We start from the raw sequence: 24,468 nt of genomic DNA, 5'->3' as shown, positions 1-24,468 counted from the left end.
AGCGGCCGCGCCGCCGCCTCCCTCCGGAGCGGCCGTGGCGCCCTGGGCGCGGGCGCGCGCCGGAGCCGGCCTGGTGCGGGCGCACTCGGCGCACAGCGCGCGGCGCTCCTGCTCCCCGGCGGACGCCTGGCCGCCCTGCAGATAAATGCGTCGCCTTCCTCGAGAGTGAGCTAGGGCGGGCGAGGCAGACGCAGACGCCGCCTGTGACAGTGGCAATTCCCTGCGCCCCACATCACATTTGTCTGCCAGAGCAGCAACAACAGAAAAGCGGAGGGAGGGAGGGAGGGAGGGAGGCGGGAGGAGGGGAGCGGAGCTCCGCAAGTCTTGGGCTCTGCGTGGAGGCTGCGTTTGGCTGGCGTCCCCGACCCCGGGCTTTTTGCACCGCAGCTCGCTCTGCGCAGCGCCGGGACAGCCGCAGGCGCTCGGCGGCGCGACTCCGCGGCCTCTCGGCGAGCGCGAGTGGGCGAGTGACTGAGGACACTCTGGCCTCGCGAGGGAAGCCGCGCTGCACCCTTGCCCCTTTGCCCCACGGGCCGGCAGAAACGAGAGGAAGTTTTATTTGCAGCTCGGAGCCCGTGGCGGATGGTGGGACTCTCCGGCCCTGTACAGTGTAAGTGCCCGCGGGCGGGCTGGGCCGGCGGGCGGGAGGGATGGCAGGCGGCTGGGACTAGACCTTGGCTGATACTATTAATTACTATTCCGATGACCGTCAACTTGGTTTGGATTATTCGACCCCAAGGCTCCAGGCTGTACTTGTCGCTCAACTAGGGTAGGACTGCGCACTAGGGCAAAGAGGAACATCGCGGGTGACTCCAGTCTGGGATGACACTGAACTTCACGGGTCAGCTAAGGATGCGGGTTTTACTTTTAGATTCCCCGTACTGCCTTTTAAAAATAATTTTTATTTTCTTTCCTTGACAATCATGTGGAAGCAGGAAGATAAGTGTACCCCCTCCCAACAAAACAACTAGTCAAGGTGCCCCACTGTGCATTTGGCAGGTGGCCCGATCCCCGCATCGTGGGGTTTTAAAACTGAAAATGAAATGCTGGTTTTGCCGGTGGCAAACTTAGCTGTAGGAACAAGAGAGATGGAATCTTAACTTTGGGACTGGGCTGCCACTAGAGTAGAGGGTCCTCTTAGCGGCATCCAGGCTCTCTCCAAACTTTCCTGTTACTCTTGGGCATTTGCGGTGCTCCTCTAGAAAGACTGTGGACAAGCTGGAGGGCGACGACTCCCAGGGCAAGTCAGGGGTTCCGCAGCCGGGGACGCTTGGGCACCGCCGCCTCTGCGGGACTTCACTGAGCCCCAGGGCCCGACTCTCTTGGTGTTCCCATCGCAGCCTCAACTCGGCGGCGTCCTCCTTTCCTACACGGGGAGAACCTTGTGCCGTGTGCCCGGCGGGGCACAGACGGGAGTCGTGTCCTGAGAATTCTTTTCATTTTCCAGAAATCCCTCTGGTAAAGCCCCCGGGGCTCATGGATAGGAGCCCCACGCCCAGTCGCTCGCAGCCCTCCTGACGAACCTTAAAGGATTGGGTTGGTTGGCACACCCAGACCCCTCTCTCAGGGCGGACCTTGCGCTGACCAAGATGCTTTAAACAAATACGGTTATGCCAACAGAAGGCGCCTAAATCCGTTTTTATAACTTTTTTTTTTTTTTTTTTTTTTTTTTTTTTTTTTTTTTTTTTTTTTTGGTAAGGGCAGTCAACCCTTGGAAAAGTTTTTGAGTATTATGATTCCGGGAAGTAGGATGTGAACCACGACCGTTACTAAAAATAGCCGCCTTCCCTCCTCCTCTTCCCCCAAAAGGCCTTTCAGTTTGGAAGATTTGGCTGGAGAGTCCTGCTTTCCTTGGTCTCCTTATTCCTTGCAAAACGTAGTGGAGAAATCTTTTTTTAGTTTTCCTTCAAGATTGGGCATCACAAATCTCAGTGTGCTCCAGCCTGGTTGCTGTTGCTTGGGGAAATTTGCAGAAGAAGGTCTCCTAAGGAATAGCTAGTATTTCCCTGGGAGGAGATCTTGCAGAACAGCCACGGAGAACAGGGCGAGGGAGTGAGGACCAGGAGAGGTGGAGAGGCCACTCCAGACCAACTTCGTGTGCTTAATGTAACTCTGAGCCTTCTTGAATTTTTAACTTCACTCCCCTTAATTAATCTGCCCAGGGCCTGTATATAAATGGCTGTCCACAGCTGCTGCAAATTGATTTATCTCCTGATAAAGGTCGGGTTGCTGACCAAAGCATTCTTTCTACCTTCTGTGTGAACTGAAATGTGTTTTACAGGATTTTTTCCCCTCCTAGTCTCCATTTAAACATCTGTACCATTTTTAAGTGCACTCAGTGGCTCATTCCCCTGCTTTGCATAGAACAGGAGTGGAACTGGGTCTGTGCCCAGTGAGTCCACACTCCCTAGAATACAAATTGACCAGCTTCTTAGTGATAAACGGTTTGTTAGTGTTGGGGGCCTCCTTTTAGTTTATTACAGCGGTTTGCCTAGACCATGTGAGTATTCTGTTGTGTCCAGTTTCTCATCACACAATTCTTTAGACAAGATCAACAAACATCATTGTTTCTTAAACCATCTTAGCCCATATTTGGGTGTTTCTTTCAGTTGTGATGTATAAACAGAAGCAAATTCCTAATTCAATGCCTTTCCCCTTGTTTATCCTTAAGTCTAGTTTTAACATTACAGTGCTGTCAGATGTTTGAGATAGGGTTCTATGATTTCATTTCTTTTTTCTTTTTACTATTACCTTTTCAGAGAGCTCTAACAATCTCACCCAGTGTTAATCAGAGAATCTTAGTTTGATTCAGGCTTCCCCCCACCCTCCAGCCAGAATGGATGTTGAGGGAGTTAAAATCTATCCTTTCTAGTGCTATATTTAGCATTTGTTATTAATTCTTTCAAAAAACAGAATTCCAATAAAATAGCCAAGGAATCAGGTTCATTTGGAGTGCACAGAAATTGAATTTAAGATTATATAATGGAAGAACTTTATATTAAATTTTTGTGTAAGCATCAGTAATGTAATTATAAACCATTTGAACAGCAGTCGCTTTATTTGAAAACCTAAATGTTGTGAGGGAGAATTTCAGTGTATAGTTTCTCCAGTGTCCAGTTCATACCTAATAAAAGCAATGTGTAGAAAACGGTGCATTTTTCCCCTCTCTCTAATGTTTGGACAACTCAAAACAGACCAGAAGTCTTTGAAATGATATTTTCCTTTATACTAAGTCTCTTTGACTCACTAATACCTGCTAATAATTTGATTATAAAAGCTTTAAAAAGACCTTCCTAACAAGAAGTATTCTGTCCACAGTACAATGCAAACTGCATATTAAATTCCAAGTTGCTTGAAATAGTAGGACAGTAACATTTCAGCTATAGGAATGAAGCTTTTTGAAAAAATATATGTTCACAATTTTTTTCTAAGAGAAGCAAATTATTGCTCTTGGTGTTAGTATTTGATGATAAGCTCTCTCATCGAGGTGTTGGTTGAAATATTTCCAGATAAAAGAGTATTTCATAAATAGCAAAGAACTGCACAAATGTAAGGTGCCATTATAATTTATTTTATTGTAATATAGAAGCTTAGCTCCCCCCACCATTTTTTTTTCCTTAAACACTGAAAAGGGATCAGGAGAAAGAAATGCTTCCAATAGGAATGCTGGTCAGTGGTTGTCAGTTTAGGACATTCTTCACTGTCAAATCCTGTTTCTCACTTCTTTGATATGAACATCAGCTGACAGGCACTGAATGCAAAGCCTTCCTCATTGAGGTTTTATGCAGGCAACATAGCCCTTCATAGCAAAGCAGTCTGAAAAATTGGCACCTGCAGGATTTGCATGTGAAAAAAAACCCAGTCAGTTGCATTTTGCTGGAGCCTATTACTGTAAGTTATGTAAGTTCAGTGAGAAAGGCTATTTATTTGTTGCTGTTTTGGCATTTAAAAATTCTTTATTTTATGGGCACCTTATTCATCATATAGTGATCCACAGGCTTTATTGATAGCAGAAGCAGGGAGCAGTGAGCTCTGGCTTTATAGAAGTTATTTATTATGGAATGGAGTTATTTTTAACCATGTGTTTGCAGAGTGCACTTAGATTCATAGTTAATTCTTTAAATGTGTCTTAAAAGAATGAACTCAATCAATGTCAAGAATAATCTATCAGAAGTAAAACAAATACATAAAATTGGGTTAACATAAATATTCTTTTAAAACTATCTAGAACTTTTAGGAGTTATATACTTAGCAATAACATCCCAAATCCATACTCAAAATTTGAACCTTTCATAGTTCTAAACTTCAGGAAAAATGTTTCCCACCGTTCTACATGTGAAATTATATTTATCACCTGAATGCTCTTTTCAAATGTATATTTGACCTTATTTATGTGAAGTAACTAACCAATGTTAAATCAACTAAAAACCTTTGTGAACCTCAGAATTATCCATCAATGGGGACCTTTCATCCAGAGTAAGCTATTTATTATTATCTAAAGAGACACCTTCCAACTTCACTTTTTTTTACAGCCATTAATATAAGAGTTCCTAAATAATGTTTAAAGAACAGTGAACATTTTATTAAAGCAAACATTAGTTCAGTTTAATGGAGGTAATTGTAAGTGATAAGACAGAGCAGGTTATCTCTGTGTTGTTTAAACAGAAGGAGCTACTTTGCACCATTTCCAGTAGCCATCTGTAGAAGAGAAGGGTTTGCACCTGTCTGTCCACACTAATTATAGATTAGGGCCAAAGAAATGAAATTCGAGGAGGTTTTCAGCTAATGAAATCCATACTGATTTTATTGTAAATGTGTTTTATGTAAAGAGGATGATGGTTGAGTTATGAGTGAATAAATCGCTATGTAGCTGCTAGGCACTTGGTTTTGAAGCACAATTCTGCTGCATTAACCTTTGATATATTAAGGAAAAAAGAAGACAAACAACTTAGAGATGGATGCTAGCCTTTGTTTGGCATCTAGAGCTACAATTTAGTAAGCAGCAGTGAGGTTCAGTGTGCAATTTAGAAATGTGCTATAAAGCAGCTTAAATGTTAAGAATATATTGATATTCTGAAATGCAGATGAGGTAGAGGTAGGTTCTGTTTTAACTTTTGCATTTAAAACATTAGAAAATTAGAAAGGCTTTTTCTTTTTTCTGCATTTCAGCTTCATGTACATGAGAAATTAAAGCAAAATGAGTGAGGAATGCATTCTGCAATAAAAGGTCACATGAATGTCTACCACATCTGTTTATAGTAATTATGAACATAATTAACATAAGAATTACAAATGAAATAATGACAAGCTGAGCAATGAGATATTATGCCATAATGGTCATATGTTGGAATTCTCACATTATAGCACACTAGAATTCACATACTCAAAGAAAGAAAGAAAATGCTAGATTTTTATCTGAATTAATGCTTCAAAACTTATCTGCCTGGGGCAGATGGACTTCTTGCTTTTATAGGAAGGTAACCTATTATTAAGAAAAGAACTAGTTGAAATTAAGATTTTTAGTCTCTAGCCTGGACTTTAAGACAGCTGTGATTATAGACACCACTCCTGTTATACACTTATTCTGTGATTATACTTCTTGATTATTGTATTGCTTTTTTTTAAATTGAAAGCTTTGAAGTAAAGTGTTCGATTTGGAGGAGTGTCATGGATTCTTCCATTAGACAACTGGTTGATCTTTTTTATAACCATGAGCTAAAAGTCAATGAACAAACAAGGTAGTAGAAATACTATACCTTTGCAAAATTAGAAGATTGGTAGATTAGTGTTTGTACAGTTTTCTTCATGCCTAATGTTTGGGATGCCTTTTAAAGAAAAAAATGTAAGTCTTATGGGTTTGAAAGCAATACTAGGGCATTTTATTTTTAAAAATAGCATTTCTTAAGACTTTTTAATGGAAAAATCAGTGGGTAAGTTGCCTTTTTTTTCTTTCTGGAGTTTCATTGGAATTTTAGGTGTTTGTATATAGTCTGTGATCTAACTAAAATGAGATAAAGGGGAGGGTCTGTGTGGTTGCTTCTGGTTATTCTGAATACAGTTTTCTGTAACAGCTAGAGAGAAAGGTGAAAGGGGACCTTTTATTTGAGCTAAAATGATACTCCAGAAATCTGTTATTAAATTAAAAACATGAAGGGATGACAGATTTTCACCCATTTAGAGCTCACTTGATTTTGTAATGTAGACTGCCAAGTGGTTTACTTCCTACCTTTGCACCCTTCTGTAACTATTGAACCTGGTCACTCCTTGAAGATTTATGGAGAAATATTACCTTGTTCTCGTCTCAGTGATACCACAAGGTTTTCCACTTTATTGGATTACTGGAGGATTGTAGCAGACCCCTTTTTATCTGACATTCATTGCATGACAAGATTTTCACACATGCCCTTCCCCCACCATGGCCAGCTTTCTTCACTTTGTGTTACCTATCAAATATCCCTTGATTCTTTTCTTGGGGTGGGAGCTTGGAGGGAAGGGGGGGGCACTACACATAAAACAGTTTTTTGGCTAAGTGATTTGAGGGGAGAGTACTTGATTAAACAATGCCTCATCATTTTCTAAAGGTCCTCTTAAACATCTGTCTCCCCTAAAAGGTGACTGCTAGTTCTCTTGCTCATCCATGTCCTTCTGGACTCATTTGCCCTATTCCTCCTCCCCTCATTTTGTCCCTTTCTACTTTCTCATGCACAAACTATTTTATGACTCCAAGTTTCACAGCAGCTGGGGCCACAGTGTGTGCCATGAAAAATTATGTAGTTTATTGGCTTTTTTATTCTGAACTCACTCTCCACACTGCAGTGAGAGCTTCTTAACCAGGCTTCAGTGCCTTGAAACACAACACATCCAAATGCCCCCCCTTCCCCCAATAAAAGAACCTCCTTTGCTGCATTATCTGCACTCCATTAAGGATCTGATCAGATGTTCAGATTGTCTGATGGGTGCATTTAAAAGTGAAAAGGGGCTCCCAAGGGACTACTCAGGTGTATCTCCCTCCTGACCCTGCTGGAGAGGAGGATGAACTCTGGTCTGATGGAGGAGCATTAGCCCCTACTTGTTCTCTGATTGATTCTCTGGCTCTGGGTGGGTGAAGAGCTGTGAGGCAGCTCAAACTGAGATTGATTGCCTCAATTTCAAATTCCCACCTCCAAAATAGACTTTCAGATGTACACATAAGGAACCCCCTCCCCCAACACAATTTCTGGAGGTGGAGCAGGTGTCTTGGAGTCACCTGTAGCTACCAATCACAAGTGGTCCTTCTTATCCCAATGATACTGGCTGCATGAGTCTTCAGCTGGGACCCATTACAGCCCACAAAGGGAGCTATTTTATATCCGCCTGTGCCCATCTTCTCTGTGTGGGTGTGTGGGGACTGGAATTTAGGGTATCTGGGTCAGCAGAGAAAGGGACAGGAACCCTCACTGGAGGGTGGTCTGGAAGGCTAAAGGACTGCTCTGTGGATTCCCTAGGTTGGTTTTGCAAATTGTGGTTATTTGAATGGAGGTGAGATGATAAAGATCTCATTGTTACACTGTCAAAAGAGTGGTTTTAAAAACTTTGACCTTGACAGAACCTCCAAAATGTGAACATTTTGGAGGGAAATGCAATTGTCTGGTCTGGATTTCCTCCCTTTTTTTCATGGGGGTTAGGGACAGATTGGGGCGTGCGGGCGACCCCCAGCCCTGGCTTTCACCCCCACTCAGCCTCAGGGTAGTTCTCCCCTACTTTCCAGTCCTGTCGAGGGGCCTGAACCCCTGCCCCCTCATCCCTTATGGTTTCGCCCCTCCTGCCTGTGTCTCTTCTCCTCTCTCTCTCTCTCTCCCACTTTTCCTCCCTCTCCCGCTCTGTCTCACACGCACCCTCTGTTTATTTTCCTGCCTCCATCTGGGCCCTGCTGATATTGTAATCACCCTGATGCACGTTGGCTTCTCTCCTCTCCCTCCTGCGCTCACACACTCACTCACACACAATGTGCCATCCTGACAAGCCTTTTACTTCTGATAAGCTCCGATGTGTGTTTAATGAATACAAAGCCGCGGTCTGGGTGCCGCCTCGGCCGCGGCCGCCTCTCGCGCGCTCCTTTGCCAGAAGGTAATCTCCGTGAACGGGGGAGGCGCGCGGAGGAGGGGGTGGCCGCGAGCAAGGGGGGCGCGGGGAGGCGGCTCTGCCTGCTCCCTCTCTCCCTTTCCAAATGATTCAGAAGTCGATAAGACCAGGAGAAGTGAAGATGTAACATGTTATCTGTCGCTCCTCTTAGCTGGCGGAGAGAATTTACATTTAAAGATTAGCAGAGGGAGAAAGAGAAATCTGCCTTTTGTTGTGCGGGGTGAGGAGGAGGCATCAGCCCTGGCCTTGACGCTATCTCCCATCACCTCTGCTATCCAGACAGGACTCACCGAGGTGAGATTACCGGAGGGCCTTATCTTTAATTGGGTTTAGTTTTGCCAGTCTGAATAGGTTTAAAGAGACTCGATAAAGGGGGAACAATAGATTATTTATTGACTGGACTCTGAAGCCTTTAGATGAAGAGGGAGAGAAAGAACTGCTTAACAACTTGATTAGTTCATTTTTATTTTAAGGTGAGACTGTCTCCCTTCCGGTGGGAAGAACTTAGGTGCAATTTGAATGACTTAAAATGTCTTATTGGCTATTCACTCTCACCCCATCTTTCCCAGCGCCTGGCATCTACCTTATTTTAGAGGAGTTTCATTTACCCTTCCCTGTAGGATTGATCAAACTGAGTTGAAGAGGGTAGAAGCTTTGGGCATTGGTCGTTAATGTTTGGTTTTGTGTCACTTGTTTTGCACTGCTGATGTGTTGGTGTTAAGGGTCCTCCAGTGATGTGAAAGGCAACCGAAGCCTACTTTTAATATGGAATTTGTTGATTGTGTAGTATGGGTCAACTCTGGCTAAAGGGGAAAAAAAATCAATCTAAGTCCGTTAGGTAGATTTGGTTTTTGAATAAGAACCATGACTCTTTTGCTTAGAATCAGTTTGAAAGAAGAAAAAAAAGATGTTTTTGACTTATGAATGTATTTCAAAAAATTATTATATCAACTTTAGAAGATTCTTAAAAGGAATGAAAGTAGACAATGATTGCCTCCTAAACATTGTCAAGCTAGATTTTTTTTTCATAGGTAGATAGATATGATCCAGTAACTAAAAGCCTAATTAAAATTTGTTTAAAGCCAGAGGGGCATGTTTCCTTGTTGACAGCAGCAGATCGATTGGGTAAGACAATAGAGTCCCATTATTTTACTTCCATTGACTGAACATATTGACATTTCAGGTTTGCTGTTGCCTCAGTGAGCATGATGAAACACTGAAATTCACAGCCCAACTGGTCAGAGTGGCACATATATTACTGTATGTCATTTCTGCCTTCAGGTTACCTTATCACCCGGGCAGAATAGGAAAGGACAGCTTGGAATCCTTCAGAAGGGGTAGAGGTTTTTTTGGCTAAGAAGCTGACAGCATGTCTTAGGAACATCATTAATTTTACCCAGAATTGGATGTTACATAAAAACATGTGGAGCATTTTTATTTAAAAATCAGAGAAGCAAGGTAGCTAGCATCCTTGCCTGTTTTACAGAAGAGAATACCCATTTTCAAGATTTACCTTTACTCCCTGGGGAGGTAGTTACAGCAAGTGGTCATTCATTTCAGTTAGATGACCAGCTTGTGCTTGGGTGACATCCATTTTTCCCCATTCTGGGGAAGCTCCTGTTACGTCTATATCTGATAAAAGAACATGTAGGGCCCTTCAAAATAGGGCCTGAAGGGCCCGACACTGACTTGTTTCTAGTTTTCTTTTGTTGAGTAGAATATGAAATGAATGAGATGCATACATTTTACACTCATGTGCTTAGTGATATATATAGATAGATAGATAAATATGTGTGTATTTTAAGCAGAGGCAGACAAAATGCTATTTGTTATCTTAGTGTAATCTACTGTTTTACACATTTTGCCTGGTCTTTACACAATAAAATTAAGTATTAGGCAGATTGAGTCAAAGAAACTTGAACCATAAAAAAAGTGAATATGAAAAAAAATCCAGAAGGAACCTAACACATTTTCAAAAGTTTAATGAAAGCATAAAACTATTATGAATATGACTTATACACAGCAATTGTTGCCACCAAGCAGGCAACTCATGCCCTTTACAATGGTTAGAACAAAACTGGCCCTTTATACCATTTTCATGAAAATGTTAGGTTTCTATTTGATCAGCAGGTGCTGTTGAGATGAAAGCCATGTGTAAATTTTCAGAAGGCCAAAAGTGTCAATTCAGAAAAGGAAAGTGATAAGAGAAAATGCAATCAGTTTTCCTGTTTTCAATTTGTGCAGGATTTGAAGAGCTGTTTTGTTAAACTGCTACATCTGCTCCAATATGAATATTGAACTACTTCCACTAAAAATAACAACCTATAATTTGGTAGCTACTGCAGTCTTTTGTTAATGTGAGTGGGTTATTTAAAAACAAAAAAACAAAAAAATAAAAAATAACAAAAACCAATTTTCTATTCTGACAATCTCTTGCCTAATGTGCATTTTCATTTGTTGGCACTTTTTATCCTCAGCAGATAAATGGTATTATGCAATTAGGACCTCATCTTGTTTGACTATAAAAAAGGTTTCCATAGGTGAAAGTCTTGGTAATATAAAAAGGATTTGCACAAAACAAAATTTATTTTAAAGTAACCTTTCTAAATGCATTTATTTTAAAAAAGACAGTTATTCCTTACATTCTCTAATACTACAATTTTTAACTTGCTGCCGACTATTGTAACAAAGTTAACACTTTTCCATTGCATACTGAGCATCCTGTGATTTATTTCACCTTTAATATACCTGCAAATGTAAGTTTAAACTAGTCAGGGATATTTTACCTAACAGGGCTTTCAGAATAATTTTTTTCATGCTTAAATAAAATGATTAAATTATGCTTGAGTGCCTGCATACAAAAGCGTTAGCTTCTATAGTACTGCTAATCAAATAAGTTTTATGGACAGGGAAAGCACCACATTAGAGAAAAATTGGATGCATTTTACTAGTGACATTTATAGGAAAGACATGTTCTTTTAAAATCATCTAGTATTAATTAAAAACTCTAACATGTTTTAAATATTATCATAACAAAAATAATACTTCATCCCTATAATAAGAAAGTGAATGGCAGTGCTATCCATGTGAAACCTGGGCATAGAGAATTAAGGTAGAAAGAAGACTGATGAAATTTGGATAAGGTTCAATATTGATTCAATCCTTGATTGCACTTGGGTTGACTTGTGGCTGAAGTAATTTGTCCAGGGTGAGACCTGATCACTGCTTAGGATCAATTAACTTTGTAGCTTGTGGCTTCACACTTGAATTGCTAGACACAGTCTTGACAGATAAATTCAAAATATCTCAAGAATGGATCAAGAAGAAGGCAGACACTGTGACACACTTACATGTTTAATATTAACAAGCACAATGTTTGTTACACACCAACTCAAAAAGAAGTAGTTTGAATAGTATTGAATATGTATATTTGTGATTACCCATTTATAACCAAAGAAGAATGCTCTTAAGGAATGTAATTTCCAGTTTGAAGCCCAAACAGCATCTCAGTGTGGCATGTTGTGCTGGGTGTCATGTGGATATATTCCTTAGTAAAGCACTATGTTTGTGACTGCACTGAAGAAGAGACTAGATCACATATCGCTGTTAAGAGAGCTTATTCTCAGTTATAATTCCATCGTTTGTGATGTTTTATGCTAAAACCATAGTACCTTATGTGGCACTGATAGGAGAGAGCTTCTTGGGACTTTTCAAAATATTTATACTTTATGAAATTATGTCTAGGCTCTTCTTACATCTGAACCACAGATAAAGTAATGGCCCATTGTCAGTATTTAGGGCATGTGATCTTCTTGTTTGAAAAAGTTTAAAACCATCAATGTTGCTTGCAACCACCAACATTTTCAAGGACCAAAAGATACCAACTTAAAATTCCCTGCTTTGGTAGCTCCAATTATGATTACCTGGATAATGTAACTCATGAAGGAATAAAGCAGTCTTTTGTTTTTGTGGGTTTTGTATTGATCAAGGTCTCTAAAGCAAATAAGTATTTGGGTGAAAAGGGCCTTTAGAACATAGATCTTGTAAAAGAGGAATACAAAGAGCACCAATGTGAAGTTTTTCCATTGTGTCTGGATAATACTAAGCACCCCTAAGTGCCTTGGGGAATGTGATTGACTGGTTTCATTAATCTTTTAACACCTGGGGCACAGATCATTTCTAAGTGTGCTCTGGACTTTCAAGGGCTGCCACATAGTTGTTAGTCTTGAGAGAGAGAGGAAAGGAATTGATGAAGCTTAGAGACTTACTGTGAGCCTGACCTTCACCTTCACTTGTGTTTTCATCACAGATTTTAAGTAAATGATAAAATAGCATTTCACTTTCTTCATGTCACAGAATTCCGGCCCATTCTCTAGAACTGGCCATAGTTGCTATTTGGCTTAACCCTTTGCCCTAATTTAGAAAATTGAAGTTTCCTTGTTTTCCAAAATCAATGATCTACTTTGTGCCTGAGGTCTAATAATTAGGACACTTACTCTCTGAAAATAGGCTTGATAGTCTCCGTGGCAACCATAATCTACTGCCAACCATGGCATCCACTGTTTTCTTTTAACCCCTCCTTGCCTCCCATCTAGGAGTCACTGCCCACTATTAGCTCACATATCCTGTGTCAGTCTGTATTCCTCGATACCTTCTAATCCAGGCCTCTCTGGTCCCTTGTCAGGATATCTCCATCCTTCACTGCACTGAGTCCTGAGGAGTTGAACTGATCCCTTCTTCGAATCCACCCCACACTCTGGAGCAGTCTTCTGCACAGTGTCTTTTGGCTTGTCCTATCCTAGTTGGTCACTCTGTATCTCAATCTCAGCATCTCTCAGTCAGCCAATTTCAACTTCCTGGAAGCCTTTCAGGAGGAGAGGAATTCTGCTCCATCTTTTACTCCAGAGAAAGAGTTTGTAAGTGGTTGCATGATGTAAAACCCTCTCTGCATTATAAAAATAAGGACTCCTCTGGGTGTGCAGTCGTCTAACTGGTAGGCAAAGGGGCATTCCCTTTTCGCCTGAGCCACTGGCCTCCTGGGTGACCTGAAGTACATCCCAGCCTTCCATGAATTCCTCAGGAGTGGGATAAGGGGTCTCTCATATATATGACTCTGTATATGATATGGCTTTGGATATTTCCCATGGTTGGGAAAGTGAGAAATAATCCAGCACTCACATTTTTTTTTATGTTTGAGGGGGCAGTATCTCTTCATATAGCTGGGGAATGGATCAGCAAAGAGCATCATTATCTCTCAACTCTTCTCCTTGTGAAAAGAACGCACTGGGAAGAGGCAGGCGGTCTTCCATAGCCATCCTGGACCTTGGGTGATTGTCTAAACTTTAGTCTTTACTATACTTTGTTCAGAGGTGAATGATGGAGGAATGAATTTGTTTATGCAGGAAGGAAGAACCAGAGAGCTTAGATTTTGTTCCAGGAAAACCGTTTTTATGCTTTTTCCTCATAGTTACTGGGCAAGAGGAAGAACTGGGTCCTGGCAGTTAGAGTGTGGCCACAATGGTGGAGATGGGTGGTGATTAGGAGGCACTGAAATTTCCCCAAGGTCACTGGGAAACTTTAGAAACTGGCTTCTTTAAATCATTGGGGGGGGGAGGGGGAGCAGAATCTGGTAATGGCTTATTTAAATGAACAAGAGCCCATTGTCATTTGGCTGGGAATCAGGTCTTAAAGGTAGAGAAAGCTTGAAAATTTTTCCTTTGTTTTATCTGAAGAAAGTCTACTGTTACTTCTGAGAACATTTAAACATTTAATTATTACCAGTAGCACCTTGTCTATGTACTTTTCTTTAGTTTGTAAAATTGGTATAGGAGATTAAAACATAGACATTAGAAGTTTAACCCTAATTTATGAAATCATTAATAATGAACCCAGGTTGGGTTTTTTTTTGAAACTTAGGAGCTATTACATTCTTCTGGTTTGATCAAGGTGAGCACTTTATCATCATCCAGGAAACTTCTGTTTATTAGGGACATCTGTGATTGTGGGGCTTGGCAGTCACGTTTTCATCTGTCATTAGAAATAGAAGCCATAGGAATCACTCTTGCTCCATAGGCCATAGAATTTTTTTGCATTGGTATTCAGAGTGCATTTGGAAGCCAAATTGATATTCTTTGCCACAAGGGGTCTTAAAAGTATATTGTAGTGAGTTCTTGGTTAGTATTTGACTCATTACATTAGAGAAGATATTACCAGGAGATTTAATGGAAGTTTGTCTAAAGACACTCAAGAGATATGTGGTCAGTCAAATATGAGGGAGAACAATGCCAGAGCAGTGATGAGCCTGACCTGACCAGGTGATATGAGAATCAGAGCACTAGTAAGGGGGACTAGCTGTGAGAGGTAATTATTATACAGAGTATTTGGGAAGACTTTTCTGATAGACTTTTTGGGGAATTCATCTAGTGACACTCAGATAGGAAATCAGAGCCTAATGATAATAAGAAAGTAGATAGAAAATAGTACCTAAATCAGTCTGCACATATAATGTTGCCAGGGAAATAGCACAGCAGCATTGCAGAGAGCATTTCAAATGCATTTCCATTTGATTTGGCAAGTGGAATATTAGAAATTGGGAAATCATCCCCCCCATTGGTGATAAGCATTGTGGTCCAAGTTGTGCTTTAACTACATCTTAGGAAGTTGGTTAGTCAATCTGGTTAAAACTAGAAGTACTTATACCTCTTTGCCTAACTTCAAAATAGAGGAAGATGTGAGCTGTAAGACAGGTCATGAAAGACTGCTAGTTTATTTTCTGAGTCTATGCATATGTTATGTACACAGTGATGAGCAAACACAGCTGGGAAGAACAGCAGATGATATTGGGACTGGAACTGTGGTGTTTATCAGACTGACATAGTAATCCTTCCTTCCTGTGAAAGTGTTCTTTTTAAGTGACTGTTGCGATTCTGTAACTTTTATCATGTATCTGACAAGAATTGTCCTTTACTACCCAGCTCCTTTGCCCACCTGTCACACATTTTCCCTCTCATCTCTTGACTAGACTTATTTAGAAATGAGATCCACATTTGACTTCTAATGGGAAACAAATGTGGACAATGACCTCCTCATCCTTTTGTTTAAATAAGGGTAGGTAGGTCTGTGCAGGTCTAAAGGGAAAGGAAATGTGATCCGTCTCCATTGACATGTCCAAGTTAAGCTTTGACTTGGCTAGAGGGAACAGGTAGAGGATATCAGAGGAAAATAGAAGTGAAGAGCAACAAAATGAGTAACGATTAAATGTAATTTGCCTTTTCCAAAAGAGAGTTATATACTATTTTTTTTAGTCCCAGTAAAGACACCTTTTATAGTATCTGAAAGAAAAGTAAAATGTTTACTCCTGTGAATGAATCTGAAATAAATGATACCTATTTAGTAAGTATATGCCTACTCAGTGTACAGCAGAGTGCCAGGTGGAGACCCAGGGCAGAGAGCAGGGTCAATTCCCACTGAATGATAAGCCCATTCAAGACATATTAAATTGTTGCAAAGATGGTAGACCTTGATTACTTACCAATTAAATGGTACAGTAAATGGAATTTTAGAGATGAGAGTGAATTGGAATTTAAATTTGTCTTGAGGCAGGTAGGATTTGTCAAGACAGAGATATTGTTATGGGGATATAGTAATTTATAAGGTAGTGTAGAAGCCAGATGTGGAAACAACTTTCCCAGGAGTATTGGAGTAGGGCAGGGGTGAAGAGAATACATTAACGAATATAACTGCAGCAAAAAAATAAAATAAAGACTCTTGTGTGATTAGTGGGAAATAAAAGCAGAAAGATCATAAGGGTCTTGCATATCAAGCATTTGATTTTAGCTTCATCTTTTGATTTAGTGAGAAGTTTTAGAAGCTGTCCAGTGAGACCTCTCCAGGCTGGGAAGTGGTATGGAGGGTGGCCAGATTGGATGCAGGGCCTTTCATCAGTTCCTTACTACAGTCAAGACAGAGGAATAGCTTTTATAATAACATGCCTTTAAAATAGGTTGCTTTTTAAGTATATTTTCTATTTGGATTTCTTTTGAACATCAGATTGCAAAAGCAAATCTTAATGGAAATGATGATAGGCCAGGGGAAACTATGGATCCAATTAAAGTTATGTTACTGAAGACTTGTCCAGTGGGATGGCTCAGATGATTGGAGGCTGAGGAGGGCATGGAGGCCAAGGTAGGCAGGGGGTGGGGGTTACAGCAGTTTAGATTTTAGATATTGCAGAAGGACAACCAGGATTGGGTTTATGGGATGAGAAGGAAGATGTGAATACAAGAGGTATTATAAAGGAAAAATAATTAGGGTTTGGATAGCGAGGTGGATTTAGAAATGGGGGAGAGTTAACCCGGATTAAAGTGTCAAGTGCACTTAGCTTGCCAGAACTTTGTAATCACTTTGGGTGCTTAAGAGGCAGCTTCTCTGCTCTACCATAGGCTACCATGGGCTCATAGAATCCCAGCCTTTAGAGAGAAGATCCTCAGAATCCATTTGTATCCCTTAGCCCCAGGGATTCTTGGGGTCCCAACTGATACCTTCTCTTCTGGAGATGGTGACTGGGCTATCAAGTGGTAGGTATTCCTTAAAAAGTGGTTGTAACATGGAAGACTTATTATTAACCTCTCTGGGACCTGTCTCTCTCGTGTGTATTGGTTCCACGAATGTATTTCAAACTGCTCTGCGTTTTCCTCTTAGAGATGCCTTCTGGCTATGTGGGAGAATGAAAAGTAGACTGGTGGACTGGGTTCTGGACACTTGGCTTTCTATTTGACTAGAGCTGCCTGTGGTTTATATGTTTTATTTATTTCAGCCACTAGAGTTAGGTTGGTAGGATGATTTATAAAACTTCTTTCAATTCTAACATTCGGCACGGAGAGAAAGTAGAGATGGTGGAATGAGGATCTAAGGTGAAGCTGATGAAAGCAGAGGCAGTCCTTGTAAACTAGCAGGCCCCAGACCCTGGGCTCCATATCCTTGGGGGAGGGGTGGAACAGTCATTTCAAAGAGTCTTTGACCCTGGATACGTTCGTTGAACACCCTAAACATTAGTCTGGAGACCAAGTGCTTTTTTCACATAAAGGTGCTTCTCAAATCTACTGTGAATGAAAATAACAAAAATGCACTAAAATGTTGCTGAGTTAAATAGAAAATTGCCTATATTTTACAATAATCAGAAAGGAAACTAAATATGTTATGTGAAGGACCATAATTTGTGTTTTAAAACTGAGGCCTTATGTTGGGAAAATAAAGGCATAATCTCTTACATGTTAAAAATAGCAATATTAAATCCCATTATTAAACTGCTCACTGATAATTGTTCTTTTAAGGAATTTTAATTATTAGAATAAATGGCATCAACAACAAAATCTACCTGTCGGAAGGCTTTTGGACACGATTCATCAGGATTGTTATTATTTGAGGTCTTTGTTTTGTTCAGTGTCCCTTCACTTGAAAACATGTTGGCAATTCTTTTCACTTTTTGAACTTTAATCAAATCTGGGGTTTGTGGTTTTGTTATAAAATCTGTGAGAATCGAATTTTTAAAAGACTTTTCCTCCATCTTTTGTCAATTGTGCTTAGTAAATATTAATCATTGACAATCAAAAAAGGACTTCAGCATGAAATATCAATATATTTTTTTCTTTTTTAAAAGAATGAGACCAGTTTATAGGTGCTGCTAAGTAATCATTCCTGAGATACATTGTTAAGTGGGTAGGGCAAGGAGCAGAAGAATGCATGTAGTATGCTACATTGGTACAAAGAATTGCATGACATCTTCTTTGGGGAAGTAGATAACAAGAATCTGACAGTGCTGCTAGCTTTAGGGGAAGGGAGTGGGGCTCAGACCTTATTGGCTGGAAGGAGTCTTTGTGGGAGCCTTTGTACTGGATGTTCTTTGGTCCTGTGTGTGAGTCTTGTGTAAAGCTTGTGCTATACCTGTGGATGATACCGATTCACTGTTTAATTAAGATCATGGTGTCAGCCTAGTGATCTGCCCTTCTGGGGGCCAGGGACTGTTCTCTTCTCTACCAGAAAAGGGTGTGGTGGGGAAGAGATCCAAGACCCAAGAGTCTTACTATTTGCTTAGTAGCCAGCCTTCTTCCTCTGGAAATCTCACCTGAATCATAATGGCATGAACTTAAGTCCTGGGGGAAGATGATGTGGGCTGCTATGTGAGGCACACAGCCTTCATGAAGACAAGCTTCTTCCTAGCCTCTGACTAACCTACTGTGGACTTGTCCATCCTGACTCCACTCACCTAGAAACACCACACAGGTTCTTTCTCTCTCTCTCTCTCTCTCTCTCTCTCTCTCTGGTCCTTCATGTATCAAGTACTGAATGGGAAGTCTGGCCCTATTTGATTCCTGGAAATATGGGGGTGTTCAAGGTAAACAGCATCCCTGTTCTGCCTGGCCTTTCTAAGGCCACCTTCTCTCAGCCTTCTCTAAGTTCCTGGTCTGCCTCCTGTAGGGAAGTCAAATGGCCCACTTGATCTTCTCAGATTTTGGTGCAGCTTTCTTCTCTGAAGCCTTCATGACTTCTCTTCTCCAAAGGAAGAATTTATCACATGGAGTATCACTGCTGCCCCTGAGGTTCAGACTCTTGCTTGGTTTGTAAACTCTATGAATGTGAGAGTCTGGGACAGCTGGGTTTCTATTTTTGGATGCGTTATTAAGCAGTTATTGTAAGCTCATACCTTGAACTCTAAGTTATTTGCTTAAAACTATCCTGTAACATTTCGTTGGTTGGTTCCAATAATATATTGTTTCTTTCCCAGTCTCTTTCCACCTTGGTCTCCTTTCATTGTGTTTTCTTATCATAGAATGCACAATTTATTGCTGACATGTTTTGGCTTGCATGTCTTGGCAACCAAAATAAATAAGCCAGATGAGTTGGCCCACACCTGTGATCACAGCAACTCAGGAGGCCGAGGCAGGAGGATTGCAAGTTTGATACCAACCTGGGCAACTTAGCAAGACCCTGTGCCAAAATAAGAAATAAAAAAGGGTTGGGGTTGTAGCTCAGTCATAGAGCACCCCTGAGTTTAACCTTTAGTACTGCAAAAAAAAAAAAAATAACTGAATAAGTAAAAGTAATAAATATTCCACCTGCCAAGAAAAAAAAAAAGTCTAACTTGTGCCCAGGATCAACCTTAGGCAAACTGAAGCAGTAAAGCTTCTTGGATATTCATAGATGAATATTTTAACCTGTTTTTATTTCATTTTTTATTCTGAATTTCATAATTAGGTTATTGTGAAAGATGAATTCTTTGAAATTGTGAGCAAAATTTCAGGTATATGTACACTTTCATGAGGTGGAACTGTTCCTTTGTTCAGAGACCCAAAGAAGGCTAAGAACCACTGTAGTCTCTTCTACCTTTCTCTGACCAGATGTCCCCTGGATAGCCCCTAGCTCTGCTAGCTCTTTTCCACCTTTGGTTGACCATATCTGTTTTCTGTGTAGACTCCCAAGTTGAGAACTTCCCTTCCAGTGTCCTTCCCCCTCTATCTAGTCTTGTCTTCTGTTTGACATTATGTGGGATTCCAGTTGCTCTGCTGTCTGATGAATAAATGTCAAAATTAGAGATGTGGTGGCCCATGCCTGTAAACTCAGCTACTCTGGAGGCTGAGGCAGACAATTGCAAGTTAAAGGCCAGCCTGGGCAATTCAGTCCAAAATAAAATAAAATTTAAGACTAAAATAAAAAAATGGGGCTAGAGATGTAACTCAGTGGTAAGAGTGTTTTATAGCCTATGAAAGGCTCTGGGTTCAGTGTCCAGTACCACAAAAACAAAAAACTAGAGATGATAACCTTCTAAGACAGGGTAACTCAGCCAGATTCTCTGGCTCAGAATACAGAAGTGGGTGAAGAGTCTGTTTTTCCTTCATGTAACATTTCTATTTGAAGAGATGCTTTGAGGAGGGCAGCCTTGAGTATCTCAATGCAGGTGTCTGAGCAATTTAAACAGATATGTTTGGGGAGGAGGCACACGGGGGCCTTTATGGCAGGAAGTTCACATATTGTCTTATTTATGCTCCCTTGGGAGTGAGACCAGTTTGGAAGTTGTTTCTTGAGGTCTATTCATGAGACCACCCTGCACGAGTGATGCACAAGGTATGAACCTTGATTTCCTTGCTTTAAGGCTGTACAGCTGCTTGGGGGTTATTGCCACTCTCCTGGAGATCTTCTAGTCCCACCACCTAGGAAGTTGTCCATGAAGAGCCAGCCACACAGTCTGCAAGTGGGAATTATACTAGAGTGAAAGTGGAAAACTATCAAAATCTTTCAATACACTTAGAAAAGTTACTGTTTAGAGTACAAAAATATCACAAGTTTACGAGTCTGAGACAGAGACAGAGAGAGGGAGGGAGGGAGGGAGAGAGAGAGAGGAGGAAGGGAGAGGGAGGGCTGGGGCAGGATGGGGTGTAGAGAGGAAAGGGAGGGAGGAAAGCAGAGGAGAGAGAGGGAGAGAGAGATCAGCTGATATGGAACAGCAGCAATCAGACCACGTTTGCAGCTGGACAGTTGTAGTAGCCCCTTGAGATATGTGACCATCAACCATGAATGCAGATACTTCCAAAGTCTTGTTTTTCTTTTATGTGAAAGTTGCCAGCATGGAACAGATGCCTTTATTTGGAGAAACCAGTCTTTGGAAATAATTGGTTCTCTCTTCTTTTTTTTTCCCCTAGAGATGGTATTTCACAGATGAATTTAGATGAGGGGGAAATAAATTAAATCACCATAGATTCATTCAAAGTATTTTTTGTCACTCCAAAATGTTTTAGGAGGTATAGATTAATTGTTCATATTTTGATTTTGTTGACTGGTCATAGGTATTTTATTTCTGTTTGTTATTAGTATAGTAGTGACTTTCAGAAAGGAAAAAAAATGATTGTGGTAGGTCATTTTTGAGTAATGTCCTGTGCTTTTACTTTAATGCATTGATCCATAATGTCAAAGGAAGTACTTCCACCTTCCTAGTTTCAAATAATAGGGAATAAGCATAATGGATAAAGTAATATTTACACTAGGAGCAGTGAAGCAGTTTGCAAGTATTATGTCTTATCTTCATATCATCCTAGCAAGTTAAGTATTATTATCCTACTTTAGAGATGAAATCTGAAGCTTAGAGAGGTTAAGTGACTTGTCCAAGGTCAAATAGCTGACAAGTGAGTGTTGGAGCTGAGATTCTAGTCCAGCCAGAGCCTGCATGCCTGCAGTGGGCTTCTAAGTGGTCAGTGTATGCAGGACATACTCATTTTACAACATTTTATTTCTTGAAATTTAATTTATAGCTGTAACAAAGGAGCTATTTTAAGGGCTTTCTGTCACTGAAAATTGTCTGGTTTGTTAACTCACATATTGTATTGTTGTATTGTTGATGTGACTAAAATCACCTGTCTTTGGGTTAATTTGTTCTTTAAAACAACGATTGTAGGATTTTGAAATGATTCCTTATCACCGTAAGTGAAAGGGGCTTGAATAAAGACAGATGATATTTAGTGATTATTTATCTCCTCATTCACTCAGCCAGTATTGAGTGAATGCATGTGTGCCAGGCACTGTGTTAGGCACTGGGTATGTGCATTGAATACACATGGCTGTGCCCAGCCACTCTAGCTATGGGACGAGTATAGTGTAGGGTCTGAGACATGAAAAGAATAAGATGGGGTCCCATTCCTACAATGGCTGACAAACTCAATTGAGAGAGAAGTCTGGGCATAAAAATTGCTAGAATGCGTTTCTACCTTGTATGGAATTATGCTGCAGTCCTCCATTGTAGTATCCTGCTGCTCAGTGTGGGAGGAAAGGCTAGCCCAATATAGAGCAAAAGTGCTATGACAGTTTAAAGAAGAGAAAAAGATTATGGGCTCTACAAATGATCAGGGAAAGATTTGTGAAAGTCATGGGAATTGAATTGGGCCATTATGGCATTTCATTAGGTGGGATTCATTTGTTTCTCTTTATATGCACTATTATGTGCCAAGTGCAATTCTCAAGATAGAGGATGAAGTTGTGAGCCGACAGGACCACTGCTTCTATAGAGGTCACCGCTTGGGAGAGGAGGGAGACAGATAATAAAGAAGCAATGAGATTTTTCCATATAGTGTTAAATACAATGAAGACAGTTAAGAAACAATGTTGGAATAATTGGGGGTGGTGGTGATGAGACTATTTCAGATAATTGGGAAAATCATCTCTGAGGAAGAGACTCTTGAAGTCTGAGTATTGAGAAGGAGGGGGCCATGTACCCGTCTGTGGGTAGAGCCCTGAGTTCCATAAATGAAGCCTTTAGGATGGAATGACACAATGTCTCTGGGGGTTTATCTAGCAAAGAACTGTACTCGGGGGCATGGTTGGAGTGCAGGCTGAAGACTCTAGGAGAGTACCACATCATGGATGGTTTTAAATATCATAAATGGGCAAGAATAAGCCCTGTGTGCATGTATCCAGGAGATGAGTAGTTACAGACAAGGAGAACCCAGATATGTATGTCATGGAAACTTGTGAAAATGAGATGCTGACATTTGGTGCACAGGACCCATGAGGAGGAAGCCCCCGATCCTCCTCATGTACCAGTTACTTGCTGGTGGAAAGTTGGGTACAGTCTGTAGTCCTGAAATGAGGTGTAGGTGGTACTCTGTCAACTAACTACTACTTCAGATGGGGAGAGGGGCCTACAAGACAATTGCCTACAAAGGAATCATGAAGCTGTGAAAAAGGTAAGCTCTAACCCAATGCCGGGGGACTATAATCAACAAGGCAACATTTTCTAAGTCACAACAAAAGAGGTTCCTTTTGTGGCAGTGTCCCTCAGAAGAGAAAACTAATTATTACTTTTCATGTAAACAAATGGTCTTTAGCTATATTTTGTTTTTGTGAAGGAGAAAAATAAAGGTTTGAGTCCATCCAGGTGGATAGATAAAAGAGATATATTTAAATGCTCATTTTTGGAATAACAATATATATATATATATATATATATATATATATATATATATATATATATATATTTTACTGAGGGAAAAACTGCCCCAAATGTTGATAGAATCCTCTAGGGTAATGTGTTTAGGCAGTGAAAGGATTCCTGGCAGTGATTGAGAAATATAATAATGGGGAACTGCACTTGATCTCTTTTGAGGTTGATTCTGATGTGTGTAGTCTTTACATCCTATTAAATTTTTGAAAGATAAACTGATACAAGACTGATTTGCCAAGGCCAGCAACTATTCCTTTTAAAACCTTGGCTCAGTGTACACACTGAAGGGATGGGGGAGTAAGATAAAAGCATTATAAATATGAGGTTAACTGAATCCAAATAGAAGGTTCTCTCAAGTTATTGCATTCCTTAGAAAATAAATACATTGCGCATATGGTTAAGATTGATCAAAAAAGTATTCTGTATGCCAGTGATTACATTCCCATCTGTGATTAAGGTTTTCTGTCTGCATCTGGTTTTCACATTATATTTCTGTAACAAGAATCCTTTATACAGCAGAGTTCACTTTCTGTATTTTCTGTTAGCTGCAGCTTGAACTACTGCACAGATCGCAGATTTACACATGTGGTTTTCATTACTTCATACCATTGAGAAAAAGTAATATTTGTTTGGGAATGTATGTTTTCCACAATTTCCATGGTAATACAACATGTTGAGCCTTTTTAATAAAACTCTTGTAGAACTACAAATTGAGGCATTCTGCTCTTGGTGAAGCTTAGCTTTTAAACTTTTCTCAGTATATCTTTCTCCCATAATGAAGTTTTACAAACTTGAGACTCGAGGATCTGAACAAAGCAATTATCAAAGATAGAGAAAATTTACTATCATTTGCATATGATGCAAACTTTAGTGTGTGATGGGTATCACAAATACATAAACATATATTTTATGTTGCTCATTACCATCACTCATTTTACTATTATTTCCTGTTGGAAGGGCATTTAATGTATTGTCTGTCTGAAGCACAACATGATACCTTGAAGTCCAAAGATTAGCTCTGCTTTTTTGTTATTCTATTGGTTGTGATATAATGTTTCTTATATAAAGTAGTTAAGTGGGGTGGGGGGCGGGGGAAGCTCATGGGTAACTTTAGGTTTGCACTGTATATTGCTTGAATGTATGATTGCATACTGTGTTAACATTTAAAAATTTATAGATTGTACATTTAAAATATTTTGTAACATCTTCCTGCCAACTTCTCTTCATTCAGAATACTCTGGTTAAAATAGATACTATAGTCAAAGAAGTGAAATGGTATATTCTATCATGAGGGATCATTTTTAATTGAGAAATTTGCTTTTTAAAGAGAGTTTACCCACATGGTAATTTTATGTACCTCC

General features: G+C 40.3%; 1 protein-coding gene across 4 annotated transcripts in view; it reads left to right on the top strand.

Annotated features, from left to right (window-relative positions):
• The first annotated feature begins 302 nt into the window (after nucleotides 1–302).
• RUNX1T1 (RUNX1 partner transcriptional co-repressor 1) overlaps nucleotides 303–24,468 on the top strand; it is a 139,546-nt gene continuing 115,380 nt past the window's right edge. Inside the window, exon 1 of one of the 4 annotated variants that reach the window (XM_081265808.1) lies at nucleotides 303–610. Coding sequence is in view for 1 of the 4 variants with exons in the window: in XM_081265810.1 (XP_081121936.1) it covers nucleotides 583–610 (28 nt within the window). In the remaining 3 variants the exon portion in view is untranslated. Of the gene's footprint in view, nucleotides 611–8,399; nucleotides 8,416–24,468 lie in introns of those variants that run through there. The other 3 variants (XM_081265811.1, XM_081265810.1, XM_081265809.1) reach the window with 3 other exon arrangements.

The sequence above is a fragment of the Spermophilus citellus genome (genome assembly GCF_964194105.1).
Source record: "Spermophilus citellus genome assembly, chromosome: 14".
Classification (NCBI taxonomy): Eukaryota; Metazoa; Chordata; class Mammalia; order Rodentia; family Sciuridae; genus Spermophilus; species Spermophilus citellus.
The sequence above is the reverse complement of the archived record's forward strand: the minus strand, read 5'-3'. Positions and strand labels throughout refer to the sequence as shown.